The sequence below is a fragment of the Anguilla rostrata genome, chromosome 5 (genome assembly GCF_018555375.3).
Source record: "Anguilla rostrata isolate EN2019 chromosome 5, ASM1855537v3, whole genome shotgun sequence".
NCBI classification, from domain to species: Eukaryota; Metazoa; Chordata; class Actinopteri; order Anguilliformes; family Anguillidae; genus Anguilla; species Anguilla rostrata.
This window is the reverse complement of record NC_057937.1, coordinates 18,264,742-18,277,536: the sequence shown is the minus strand read 5'-3', so window position 1 is coordinate 18,277,536 and position 12,795 is coordinate 18,264,742. Positions and strand designations below refer to the sequence as shown.

The following is a 12,795-nucleotide window of genomic DNA, read 5'->3' as shown; positions in this document are numbered from 1 at the left end:
TGTTAACTAGATTCCTCTACTAAATCTGTCGCCCCAGTCTGCGGTCTTTGTCGGACACTAGCAAAGTTTCGCAAAATAAAATTACCACATTTAAACTATATTTTGCGAGACATTATTGCGAGCGTCTGAAGCTCCACATATTTCACGCGATTTTCTGATTATGTGTCTTCAGCAAAGGACACCGGAACATTATAAACACACCAAAGCACCAGCAGTAAATGTCACTGCTAAATTAAATGACCCAGGCGACTTAACTCCAACATCTCCCGCTCAGTCATAGAAGTCAACCGACAACCGATTACTTTTAAACGTGACATGATTCCAGATAATAAAAGCAATATGTGCCCACTGAGAAGACATCGCGTCGCGCTACACTTGTAATGGCTTCGCACTGTCTTCGCAAATTGTGTAATTTTCCGAGGCTTTGAAGGTCGTGCTATTCGGGATTTTTTTTTTTTTTTCTACTTGTATTTAGGAGAGCTTTACCTTAAAATCACTGCCTGCAATTGATATTCCCTAAAGGCAGCAACGATTCCGACGACTGCCGCTGTACCATGGCAGTGTATATTCGGTATTATTCTTCGCTAAGAAAGCTGCACCCCGTAATGGATACATATGGGAAGAAAAATTATAATAAGAATAAATTGGCTGAGCCTGAGGGACGCGCGTGCATTAATCCAGTAGGCAGCCGGGAGTGGAGGACGCCAGAAGCTCCGCAATTACAGCGAGTTCACGGGACGGCGAGCCTCTACCGTGTGGACCATGTGTTTTCTATTAGCTTGATACGTCAGCTTCTGTTCTGAAACCCTGCTAGTTTGTGACAGTGGCGCGTTAAATACAACACCTGTTGTGCGTAAACCTCAGAAATGAGAAGTTTCATTCCTATTTCAACACGAGGAGGACAGATGTGCCTGATGCAGATGTGATACACCACGAAGATAAACTGCGACATCCCGCTCAAAACACACCTATACTGATGCATCCGTGCAACATTTCTCACTGAAGGAATATCTAACTGGCTGGCCCTTCCGCACATAAATAGTTATTATTGGACTGACAGTGGCAGGTGTTCCCAGTCATCGCTTTTCCCAATGGAATATTTCAATATTCATGTTTGAAACATGTTAATCGGGACGAGATAAAATTATCCTCATTGAGCGAATGGAACAGTTAGTAAAGAGGAAGAATATATATTTTTCAAAAGATCATTTTGACATTAACGGAATTCTTAACGTTCCCGCGGATCGTCCAATTCGTGCGCGGCGGTGTGTGAATCTCCCTGAGAACAGTTCAGCCAAATGAACGGAGGCAAAGAGACGCGAAACTTGGGAGTTGAGCTGAATACAGATGAGTCTGGAGACGCGATCCCTGGTCGTGGGTCGCACGTAGCCGTCGCACGTTATTGTCCCCTTCGCAGGAGCGGCCAAATGTGAGCGGCATCCTTAAACTGACCACTGCAGATTTGCCAAACTATCCTCGCCCCGAAGAACCAGCTGTCGCACCAGCTACAGCAGCAATTTTAACACTGACAGCGTGATTCCGCTATCCCTATCATGCCTCCCGTGCCATGCCATTAACTATCAACATCCATCTTTCATCATAGCTTTTATGTGAGCAATTTGAACTATTTTTTCCAGACAAGAATTCTCTCACATACGCTACCCGTCTCCAAGAAAACATGTCAATACATCACACCGTGCGTCCGTAACGGCTATAGTGTGAAAACTTAAAGTAAAATGCGCCTTGGTGACGCGCGCAAACAGGGATTCCTTTGAAATAAAATGAATGTATATAAGCATGCATAGGTTAATCCTCAGGAAGCCGATTCCAGTGCAAAGACCGAATTCCAAATTTAGCAAAAGAGCTGTGCGCGCTTACCTGACAGACGAGGAAGGCTAACAGGATGCGGGTTCCGATCTCCATGGTCTCAATTCTCTCGCAATAAATTCAAAACAACGTGTAGGTTTGACCAGCTCTGTTCATAATTCCAGAGTCGAACTGCCAGCGCGAGAGTAAAGCCCTCGCCTCAAGCTGCCAACTTCCCAAATAGAACTGCAGCCTCATCAGCAAAGCATTGGGTAGCAGCGCCCAGACCGCAACCAATAGATTTACAGGGGGATTTCTTGATATCCATAGGACACTGCTCATCTGTATAAATACACAAAATACAAGCGAGATTATTTCTTCTAAACAGAGCAATGATGTATGCGTCCTTGAAAATCAAAACGTAAGGCATTTTACTGAGAGCAACATTAGAGAGGAGTGTGGGTTGTTATTGACAGTGCTTTTACATTTTATTAGAAGATCATTAAACAAACTTCACCTTTATAGAGCACGACAGGCAAAAAAGCACTTCGTGCATCTGCCTTAATTGTAAACAGTCATTTCAGTATCCCGTTCGCGTTCAAGAAAAAGCTTTATAACTGACATATCTTGAAAACGGCCACATTTAATACACGCACGCACACAGTCGTGTGGAAACAAACTTTTACTAGGCAGAAACATACATTATCAGTACAATCCTATTATATTCTTGATAGATAAATAGATAAATAAATAAATAAATAAATAAATAAATATAATAGTCTACACAGGCGTCTTGCCAGAGGTCTTCTCTGCCTCTAACATCTACGCTCCCGCCCGAGGGCACGCATTACGCGGTGTGTAGGATAGATTGGACATGCAAAGCTTCCAGAGTCGGCAAAACAAGACCCACATGAGAAGTGAATGTATTCATTTCTTAGGTAGGGGGGTCTCACTCTATGATAAACCCTCTAACATTTAGCTGCATCCCTTGAGTTTCAGTTGCATCCCTTTTCGTTCTTGAATGTAACTGATACACACAGAAAATGAGTACATCCCCCAGGTCCCCATACTCCCGACCTCCTTTAAATGCTCAGCTAACTTATGGGCCCAATTATTCATCTGCAACTCCGTCAGAATTCCTCCCTCCCGAGGATTTCCAGTTTGCCGTCACTGGACAGGCTTTAGAAGAGCGGAACTGAAGTCGCGATGGGGAGACGTTACCATTGATTTACGATGCATAAGAAATCATTTCGACTGAGGGACAAAGGTCACATGTATATTACTGCCGGTCTTTTTTGTCCTTTTCAGGGAGGCTGCTATCCATCAGCGAGCATAACCTGCGTACGACACACCCTTCACACCTCTCGTGACAGACGCTTTGCGCCAAAGAGAGATGGAACAGCGCAGCGCTCCAGGAGAGAGAGATGAAGTATAGAATGGCGGGTAATGAAAAAACATGTTCCGGAATTCATATTCCACGCAGATGGCAGAAACGGAACAGTAATGGAACCGCGCATATATGCATTTTAAGGAGCGGGAGTGGAGGTGGGCCGTAGGAAAAAGGACCAGATTCCACGATATCACTCAGAGACCTTTGCTTCTTCCGTACCGAAGGCGGTCAAAGTTCTCTCACAACTCCGGATGTGAAAAATGAGGCGAGGAATTGTTGTGACGGTTCGAGGAATTGCTTTTCCAAGACAATGCTGCAGAATTTGCTCCAAAAGTATTTATGGAAACAACTGTGGTGACTCTACACAGCGCCCCCTGGGCTTCGCATAAGACCATCAACTTTGGCCTCAAACTTGGCCGTGTAAGATTCTTGTCTTGTTGTTTACCTTTGACCTTTGACCACCAAAATCTAATCAGTTCGTCCTTGAGTCCAAGTGGACATGTGTGCCAAATGTGAAGAAATTCCCTCAAGGCAAAAACGTGTTTTGTGCAGTCACAGTGACCCTGACCTTTGACCTTTGACCACCAAAATCTAATCGGTTCATCCTTGAATCCAAGTGGACGTTTGTGCCAGATTTGAAGAAATTCCCTCATAACTGAGATATCGCGTTCACGAGAATCGAGACGGACGGACGGATGGACAACCCGAAAACATAGTGCCTCCGGCCACGGCCGTGCCGTTGCGGAGGCATAAAAAATCACGTGCTACTCCTCAGCTTGAGCCCATAGAAAAAGCTGACCTCAAACAGTTCCCCACAGCCAAGTAGTGCAAGGCTCATTCTTGCCAAATTGCCTGACCTCAAACCCAGTGCCTCTGCTCTACAGGAATATAGCATGGCTGCAAGAAATACTGGTCGAGTGAAGAAAGGTTAGGGGAAAGTCTTTATGTAGACTGAACAGGAATTGCGCTCGGTCTTATCGATGCTCATGTCAGTTTGCATATTGCCCTGATGCAGGCCTAGAGCTGAGCATGCTTTTAAACAACCATAACCACAACTCAGTTGGGGGACTGTTGTGCGAGACCATCAATAAATAACTACTCTGCCTCAAGGCCTGCGGCACAAAAATGTCCTGTCCTGTTTCTGTGAATTACGTGGTGTCTCGGTCGCGTTTCTGCCAAATTAACATTATTCTCGGGGCGTTTGTAATATCGGTCTGCCGACAGAGCTAAAACTGACACTCTGTTTATCACAGAATAAATCTAAAGGTGATGTAAATTATGAATGAGAGCGGATGAAGGGGAGCGGGGAGGCGTCCTGCGAGATTTCCGAGAGGAATCCAGATTTCCACGTGCCGTGCTGGAGAGAGCAGGAGCAGAAATCGCTGAGTCAGCCAGAGGCAAACCCTCCCCCCACCCCCACCCCCCACCCCCCGCCCTTCTCTCTCATGCAAAAACATAGGTGTACACATACAGTCACACAGAAGGACAGTCTCCAACACACAGACAGAAACATGCAGCACATCCATTTCAGTAAACAAATAAGCATACAAAAACATTTTGTGCATTTAAAACACAATGACCTTACATGAAACTGATTGGACGGAGATCTCTCTTACGAGGGTCATTCTGCGATCTGTCCACTAGGTGGTACCAATGGGTTCCGCAGGCGGCGTACCAACACGCGTACGAGCGAATCTCGTCCTCGGGAGTGAATGCTTGACACTTGGCAGGAGCCCATGCCAGGTAGGGAGCACCCCCCATCGGGGGTTTGCCGTAGAAGATTGATGCTTTTACCCAGTTTTATCGCTCCTCACATTCACTATACTGCCTCCCTTCTCTCCCTGGACAACAAACACATTTCTCCATAAATGTCTGTAATTTTACTTCTCTGCTCTTATGAAGTGGGATGGAGGGGGGCAGGTTTCTCACAGATATCAAATTTGTAGATTACTTACAGCGCCGGGGGGGGGGGCTGTGTTTGTCTGCATGAAGAAGCTGGCATTATAATCATGAGTTACAAATTAGCACTTTAGCTTGCCATGGAAGTGTGGATGTGTTTATTTTCTGTGTAGTGTGAAGGTGTGTGTTCATACCAGCCCGAGGGCGTGTTTTTTGCGCTCGAGAGCTAGAGACAAAGATCACATGGGCATGTGTGTGCGTATATGCATTTGAGAACAGAGAACATGTGTTTATGTGTATTTGAGTGAATGTGAATCATGAGTGTGAACCGTGTAATTGTGTGTGTCTGAGAGAGAGATAGAGAGTATGTGTGTGTGAGAGAGAGAGAGAGAGAGAGAGAGATGGAGACTGAGAGAGAGAGAGAAACTGTGTGCATGTGTGTGTTTGTGTGTGTGAATGAGTGTCAGTGAGTGAGTGAGTGAGAGAGAGAGAGAGAGAGAGAGAGAGAGAGAGAAAGAGAGAGAGAGAGGGAGAGAGAGAGAGAAAGAGAGAGAGAGAGAGAGAGAGAGAGAGAGAGAGAGAGAGGGAGAGAGCAGGGAAGTGCAGTGGGTGGTAGGGATGGGCATGACTACTCAAGTACTCGAGTGCTGGAAAGACAAGGGCTGCTCGTGCACTACACACTACTCAAGAAAAGAACTGGAAAATGAATTCATGTGAATTATGTGTTTAGTTTCAGTTCAGTTTTTGGCAGTTTGTTGTTTTGTGGGTACTGTTACTTTCAGGAACCCGTGCTCTGCAGTCTGTAGCTATTTCAGATTCAGTTGTGACTTTAAAGTGGTGGAGTTTTCAACATTGTTGGCCTCGTGGAGGATACAAACCCAGTCAACACGGATGTTCTTTTTCTGCTTTTGTTGATTCAAAGCAATGTTGAGTGTTCAGTTTTTTTTTTGTTTTTTTTTTTAATCAAAATTGTATATTACATTAAAACACTGCATAAGGATTTGTTTTAGACTACAATACATTTACTTAATGTTTAATTCATATTTTTAATCACAATATTTATATTGACTTTGGAAATTTTCTGTCGACCTGTTCATCGTTATGTTCTTCTATTTTTATAGCCTACTACATTAGGCTATATACAATAAAAACACATCTTAACACCACCCCCACAGTGCAGTATACATCATATACAGTATATGCCTAATAATACATACACTACATTAGGGCTGGGAGAAACATTTGATTGATGTAAGAATCACGATTCTATCTTCCACAATTTTTTTTTAGCATTTTTAGTTACCCAGCAAGCCAGTGTAATGTGTGAGAGGCTATCCTGACTCCGAGGTGGGATTTGAACCCACCCTATCGCTCATCAAAAAGTTTTGTAGGCAAATGCGCTACACAGTGAGCAACGAGAAAAGTAGATCCAACCAACATAAAGTATCTTCATAAGGTGTAGGGCCACCACAAGCCACCAGAACAGCTTCAATGCACCTTGGCATAGATTTAACAAGTCTCTGGAATTCTACTGGAGGGATAGCACACCATTATTCCAAAAGATATTCCCTCATTTGGTGTTGTGGCAGACACGGTATTCTGCACTGTCGGTGACATTGTAACGACGCAACGTAAGTACATGGACCAGCTTTTATTTCCACACAAGAAACTAGACACACCAGCCAAAGGTGGACAGTAAAGTGCACATCACTACATTTCAAAGGCTAATCACTGATTACAGCACTTCGCACATAGACTGTAGCACAGTCCTGATTTAATTTAATTTGTAACTCATTTATTTCTTAATTTATCTTAAGTTGCGGGATAACTACAGTACTGTGCAAAAGTCTTAGGCACCCTAGATTTTTAAATATAATATATAGTATATATTTGGTCTTAGATGTTCATTTTTTGTTTTCTGCATTAGTGTGTCAGTAGAAAAGAGCTCATTTGAGATTTCCAAACATGAATTTTCCAATTCTGTTGCAACAAGTCAGGCAGGGTTGGATTAAGACTTTGAGGGCCCAGGGTCCACAACAGCATCAATTATATCTTGCAGTCAGTTGCAACACAACAATATAATGAGCAGCACAATAATATCACATACCAGAAGAATCCACAGTGAGTCAAATCCAAATGAATAGGTCTACACAACAGGGGAGCCACCTGCTTATCAGCCCAATGTTGCCTGATAGGCCTAATAATCTAAGTGACATGTTGCATTAACATTCCAAGTAGGTCGGGGCTTTAATGAAACAAGAGAGGGGTAGCCTACCGATTTAGAAGCTCTTTTTACTTGCTTTTCCAGCTGAGAAGTTCTTAATCATATCATTGAAATCCAAGGTGCTTAACAAGTCACTTTCTCGAGTTCATTCCATTGGAAGCATCATTTTACCCACAATATCATGTCATGCCAGTTGTGTTTTATAATGCTGGTAAACTCAAAGAAAATGGCATGAATCATATATGAAAAGTACAAATCATATCACCTACCTGTCCATGTGTCTATAAATATACGGAGGGGACCTCCGTTCACAGTGAGGTTGATGAGGTAGTGTTGCCGTGAAAACAAAACATCCATGAAAGCTGTGAACAACAGCACAGTCGTATTGTCATATAGTATGGAATAGAATATACAGTGACTCTTATAGGACACATTTAAAGAGTAACTGGGGACAGTTTTCTAAATAAAATATGGCTGTAATATAACCCAACATAGTGAATTGTAAGACCCCTGTACCAGGTGTTGGGGAACTTCATTCATAATACATGATTCAGTGCAAATGGGTAGCCAGAACAAAATGTGAGATATAACTTTTCAGATACCTATAAACCAGAGTTATTCCCACCTAAAAATTAGATCGCCCTATAACAATTACATTCCCATTTACTTTACAATATTAGCTGCAAAATAGGCTGTACATTCGAACTTCACGGGATTGTGTGAAGCGTGTGCTCTAGCAGTGTAAATCCACTTATAGTCTTACACAGAATTTACTTTTTAGCGCTGTCATAAGAGACAAGTCTTCAAATTCACAGACGGCAGCGGGTGAAAGGAACGAGACACATAAATTTAATATCTGAATTGTTAGTTATCTGGACATAAAGGTGGGGGAAATAGCAGCGTTTGAAACGTTTATGTTTGGTGATTCGCGTCAAAATGAGGCGCGAGATGTCCTTACCGTATTTTGCTTCGCAGATGGGCACTAACTTCTCCGGTTTTGCATTTTACCGCCTGGACAACAACCGAATGTGGCTCAAAATTTGTTGTGTAAGGCAGCCACTCATTCGTCGTGTTTCCGGGACGCGTTAAACGACTTCTTTAAACAATTTTCACACCCAGTGGTTTCGTCGCTGCGACGGGTTCTGAGCCAGTGGACATACCCTTCTGCCCTCGGTCCTTAATCACTTCTCACGCGCACTAGGAGGCACAGATTCACGCGCCGGAATAGCTACTTTGTTACTCCTGGCAGGAGGCGTATGTTAACTGTCTCGTCAGACTCGCGGTACTGTCGTCTTTTACTTTTCCAAATTCATTAATTTACCATGCGTTTTATTTGCCTAAATATAGCGATTAACATATGGAATCAAATCAAGTTTGATTCATTATATGCGACACGGAGCTCAGCGTAGTCAGAGAGCGATTCACAAAGAATGTACTTTCACAGACAGTGCCAGTTGTTGTGGATTTAACATAAACGGAAGAAAATGCCGCTTTGACAAAGTGGTGGCTTTTAGAAGCAATGAGATGTGTAAAAACCGTCCCATCTAGGACTGAGACGTGCCCTCACATATGTTGTATATTCAGTTTTAACTAAGTTGTGATGTAGAATATTTTACTCTGAGTGTATATTTCATCCCTTGACTCATGGAATCACTTTTAGAGCTGAATAAATACTGAGTATTTTGTTATCAATATACAATATGGCAATAATGTTAACTACCTGTTTGATATGCTAATAAGCACAGAGTGAATTGTTTATAGTTTATTATTGCCTTTATGGCCACCTTCACTCCATAGCCTGGAGTTAAAGATTTAATTTACATTATATTGGGCATTTAGCAGATACCTCTGTCTAGGTCAGGAATCTGGAACCCTGGTCCTGGAGAGCAATACGTTCTGATAATTTCTGTTATGACTTTAATATCAGTGCCCAATTATGACCCAAGTAACCAAGTGAAGTGAGTTAACTGTATAAGCAACTGCTTTAATTGATTAAGTGCAGAGTATCAACAAAAAACAGGAGACCAGGGTTGCAGACCCCTGATCTGGGGTGAATAAGACACCAGTTTTCTTTTTTTTCTTTTTTTAAAATTTGCATGCAGTACAATCCACCAATAAAGCCGGTTATTTACCAAAACAACAGGATACACATTGGGTTCATGGGGACATTGATTGTGTTCAAGGGTGACAATCCCTCATCTGGAAATTGGACCTTCAATTTAAGTTACAAATATAGTTCCTTAATAATTACAGTACACTGTTGCCCAGTTGTAGGTTAAAAGTTCTGCCAGGTAAGTTCATTTATGCTGCCTGTTTATGGTCAGGACTAACAATATACAGGATCGGCGTGGGGCCTGATTATAGATTCAGTCCAGCAGTAAGACACCGGATTCTACTTATCAAGATCTTGATTGAAGACCATGATAGTTAAAGAGTTGAATCAGGTGTCATAGTGCTGGGCAAAAACAAAAACCTGCACCTACACCAGCCCTGTTTGGATAAGATTGGGCACCACTGGACTAACACCTGGGGTGATTTGTGTGTCTCCTGCAGTGTGTGATGGTCACTATTAAACTACCAGGGTTAGGAGGGCCCACAGTCAGCAACCCAGTAGTTGTGGTTTGCTCCATTTCTCAACTCCCCTGCTTTTGTGTTTTGGTCAAGATCACTATGGACAGGAGTCACAGTCGACGGCTGAGCAGTTGTGATTCAGTTCCTTAATGCAAGAGGTGGCAGTCTAAGTAGACAGGTCCAGGGTTTGTGGTTTAACATCATTGCTATGGGCCACATCCCAATGTGACTCCTCAGCTCCTGTATTTGGCAGTCCTGTCACAGGAGGGTGTACCCGGCAGTGTCAAACTTCTCTACAATCGCTGCGGTTCAAACAAGATAGCACAGTGTAACCGCAGCCCAGATAAGCAGTGTTCTCACAGGTTCATCCTCAAATTCTGAGACCACTATGTCAGTGCAGATCCCCACCTACTGATACCACTCCTACCACATCAGTGGTGAGAAAAAATATAAACCTGTCACACATACATGCACAGACACTCAGTATACCACACACACACACACTCCAGAAAAACGAAGAATTGCAAAAGATGCATTCACAAAATGAAGCTGAAAAGTAAACAATGATGCACGTACATACACAATTAGCACACTGACACATCTATGGAAGCATATATAGACAAATGTGCATATAAATGCCTTTGCACATGTGCATGGTATACACACACATGCACAAGTACGTGCACGCCCACATACATGCACACATGCAGAAAACCCGGTGCGCATACAGGTGCACGTAGTACAGGCGCACACACGTGCATGCAAATGCACCGAGGCACAGCAGTAGGAAGGAGAATTCCTTACTTGTTACTGATTCCCTGAGGGAGATTAACATGGTTTCTCCGTTTGGAGCCCATGCGGACAGCCACCACGGTCATCCGGTTTGCGTGCGATAAATATCCAGCCGGGCACTGAGTCAGCGGGGCTCACGTGCAGCGTACTGTAAATCTCAGCCACCGCCTCCCCTTTCACCTCAGCAACCTGGCTGGCAGGCGTCCCGGCGACAGGTAAATAAAAGGGAATGAGAGAGAAAGGGAGCAAGGCCTATCCCGGTGCTTAACAAATAGAGCTATGGAGTGAATCTGCACCTTGAACTCCCCTGCATGCCTGGTGCTTAAAGCCATTACCGGGACACGGCGAGCGATCAGCTGATCTGCACCCTCCTCCTTCTTGCATTGGAAAAATAGGCAGGGGTTGGACCAGACAGGCAAACCTATCTGCTGTTCTTAAATACCTTATCCTATCTTAACACCAAATGTGTTTCGGGCACTGGTTGAAATGGATGTTCAAAGACGATCTGCGGAAAGCCGCGTTTTCGTCATCACCGTGGGTGCATGTCTCACGCTCAGACAGACAGATAGACAGACAGACAGACACAGATGCACATGCACACACGAAAATACACACAAAAATAGACACACAGACAGACACACCCATCCACAGGTACCCACACAAATATGGGAACCCATATGGACCCATTCATATATGAACACTCTTTCCCAGGCACAGACTCCACCACGCGAGGACGGTGTCACCTGTCATAAGGTATGAGTATAGGGGCTGCAGTCTCTTCCCATGGGGTGGGAGAGACTGCAGCCCTGCCAGTGCCCTGCGATGTCAGATCTGATTGACTGAGGGAAAGGTGAGTCACAGAGGGCGCCGAGGCAGAATCTACGAGTGAAATAAAACTTGAGACACCGCACACAGCCACGAACCCCCCACCACCTCCCCACCCACCCCCTCGCAGGCAATCCAAACTAGCAGCTGTCTATCACTGCATCAGGCGCGCCAGGCACGGAAAAATATCCACAATCCATTTCACTTTTTATTAGCGGCAGGAACCTCAGCTGTCCCCTGAATTTATGGTGTTTATTCCAATGTCTGCAAATGCAGGCTGAATTATGGGCGCTTATGAAAACATCATTTACTGCTAATCTATTTTCCCTTCTGTCATATATATATATATATTAATATATATATATATAATATATATATATATATATAGATGTGTGTGTGTGTACCCTGCTTCAGGTGTGAATGTGACTGTGGTTGCCCACACACGAACATACTCACATGCAGGGCTTGACATTAACACCCGCCACCCACCAAATGCAGGTAAAATTTAGCAGTGGCGTGTAACTCCGTCACTCTTATGAGACACTGTGAAGGGTGACCTTTTGCTTGCTTTTTCTGCAAAAAAGAAAAAAATCATTGTAGTTTACAAAAGACATCTGAAATAAATCAATTTGAGGGGATACTATATGATACTGCAACTTCCATGATCACTGAGTGCACACTGTGTGCACATCCCATTGCCCCACCTATGGAAGACAAAATGTGACAAAATTAAATAAATAAATACCCAATGAAATAAATATATCAATTAATTATTTCCTGGCGCTTTTATTCATTGCCAACTTATTGATTTAATTTTTGTAACATTTGGTATTCCATAACCATCTAGTTTGCTTTCTCACATCTTGCCTGCTCAGTCAAGCTGGGAGTGTACTGATAACAAGTCGGTGAAAGTGCTGAGTGGCTGGTGACTTTGTAAAATCACTAACCTCAGTGGCTAGTGAGCCAAAAAGTTCAAGCCCTGCCACACATGTATACATGGAGTCACACACACTCTCGCTTTCTGACACAAACATAAATACATGTGTACATTCACATTTCATGAAAATAAAAGAACAATTAAAGACATTTTACTGATTGTATTCGTATTGCAAAACTTTATTTCAACTTTGAGAAAAGAATAAATAAAAAGAAAAGGAAATTTGAACATTAACAGCATACCAGAAACAGATGGCATGGGTTTAAATTACATAACATTCTAACAGCAGATATGAAAATAGTTTAGTTTGATTCTGGTAATGAGCCGTTGATTATCTAGAAGCCTTCCACT

The 12,795-nt window shown here is 43.2% G+C and overlaps 1 protein-coding gene across 2 annotated transcripts in view; it reads right to left on the bottom strand.

The window, feature by feature from the left end:
• Positions 1-2,064, bottom strand: part of cdh13 (cadherin 13, H-cadherin (heart)) — a 456,795-nt gene extending 454,731 nt beyond the window's left edge. The window contains exon 1 of one of the 2 annotated variants that reach the window (XM_064335504.1): positions 1,879-2,064. In XM_064335504.1, coding sequence (XP_064191574.1) covers positions 1,879-1,923 — 45 coding nt within the window. In that variant the 5' untranslated portion in view covers positions 1,924-2,064. The remainder of the gene's footprint in view (positions 1-1,878) is intronic. The other variant, XM_064335505.1, reaches the window with a different exon arrangement.
• Positions 2,065-12,795: the final 10,731 nt, after the last annotated feature.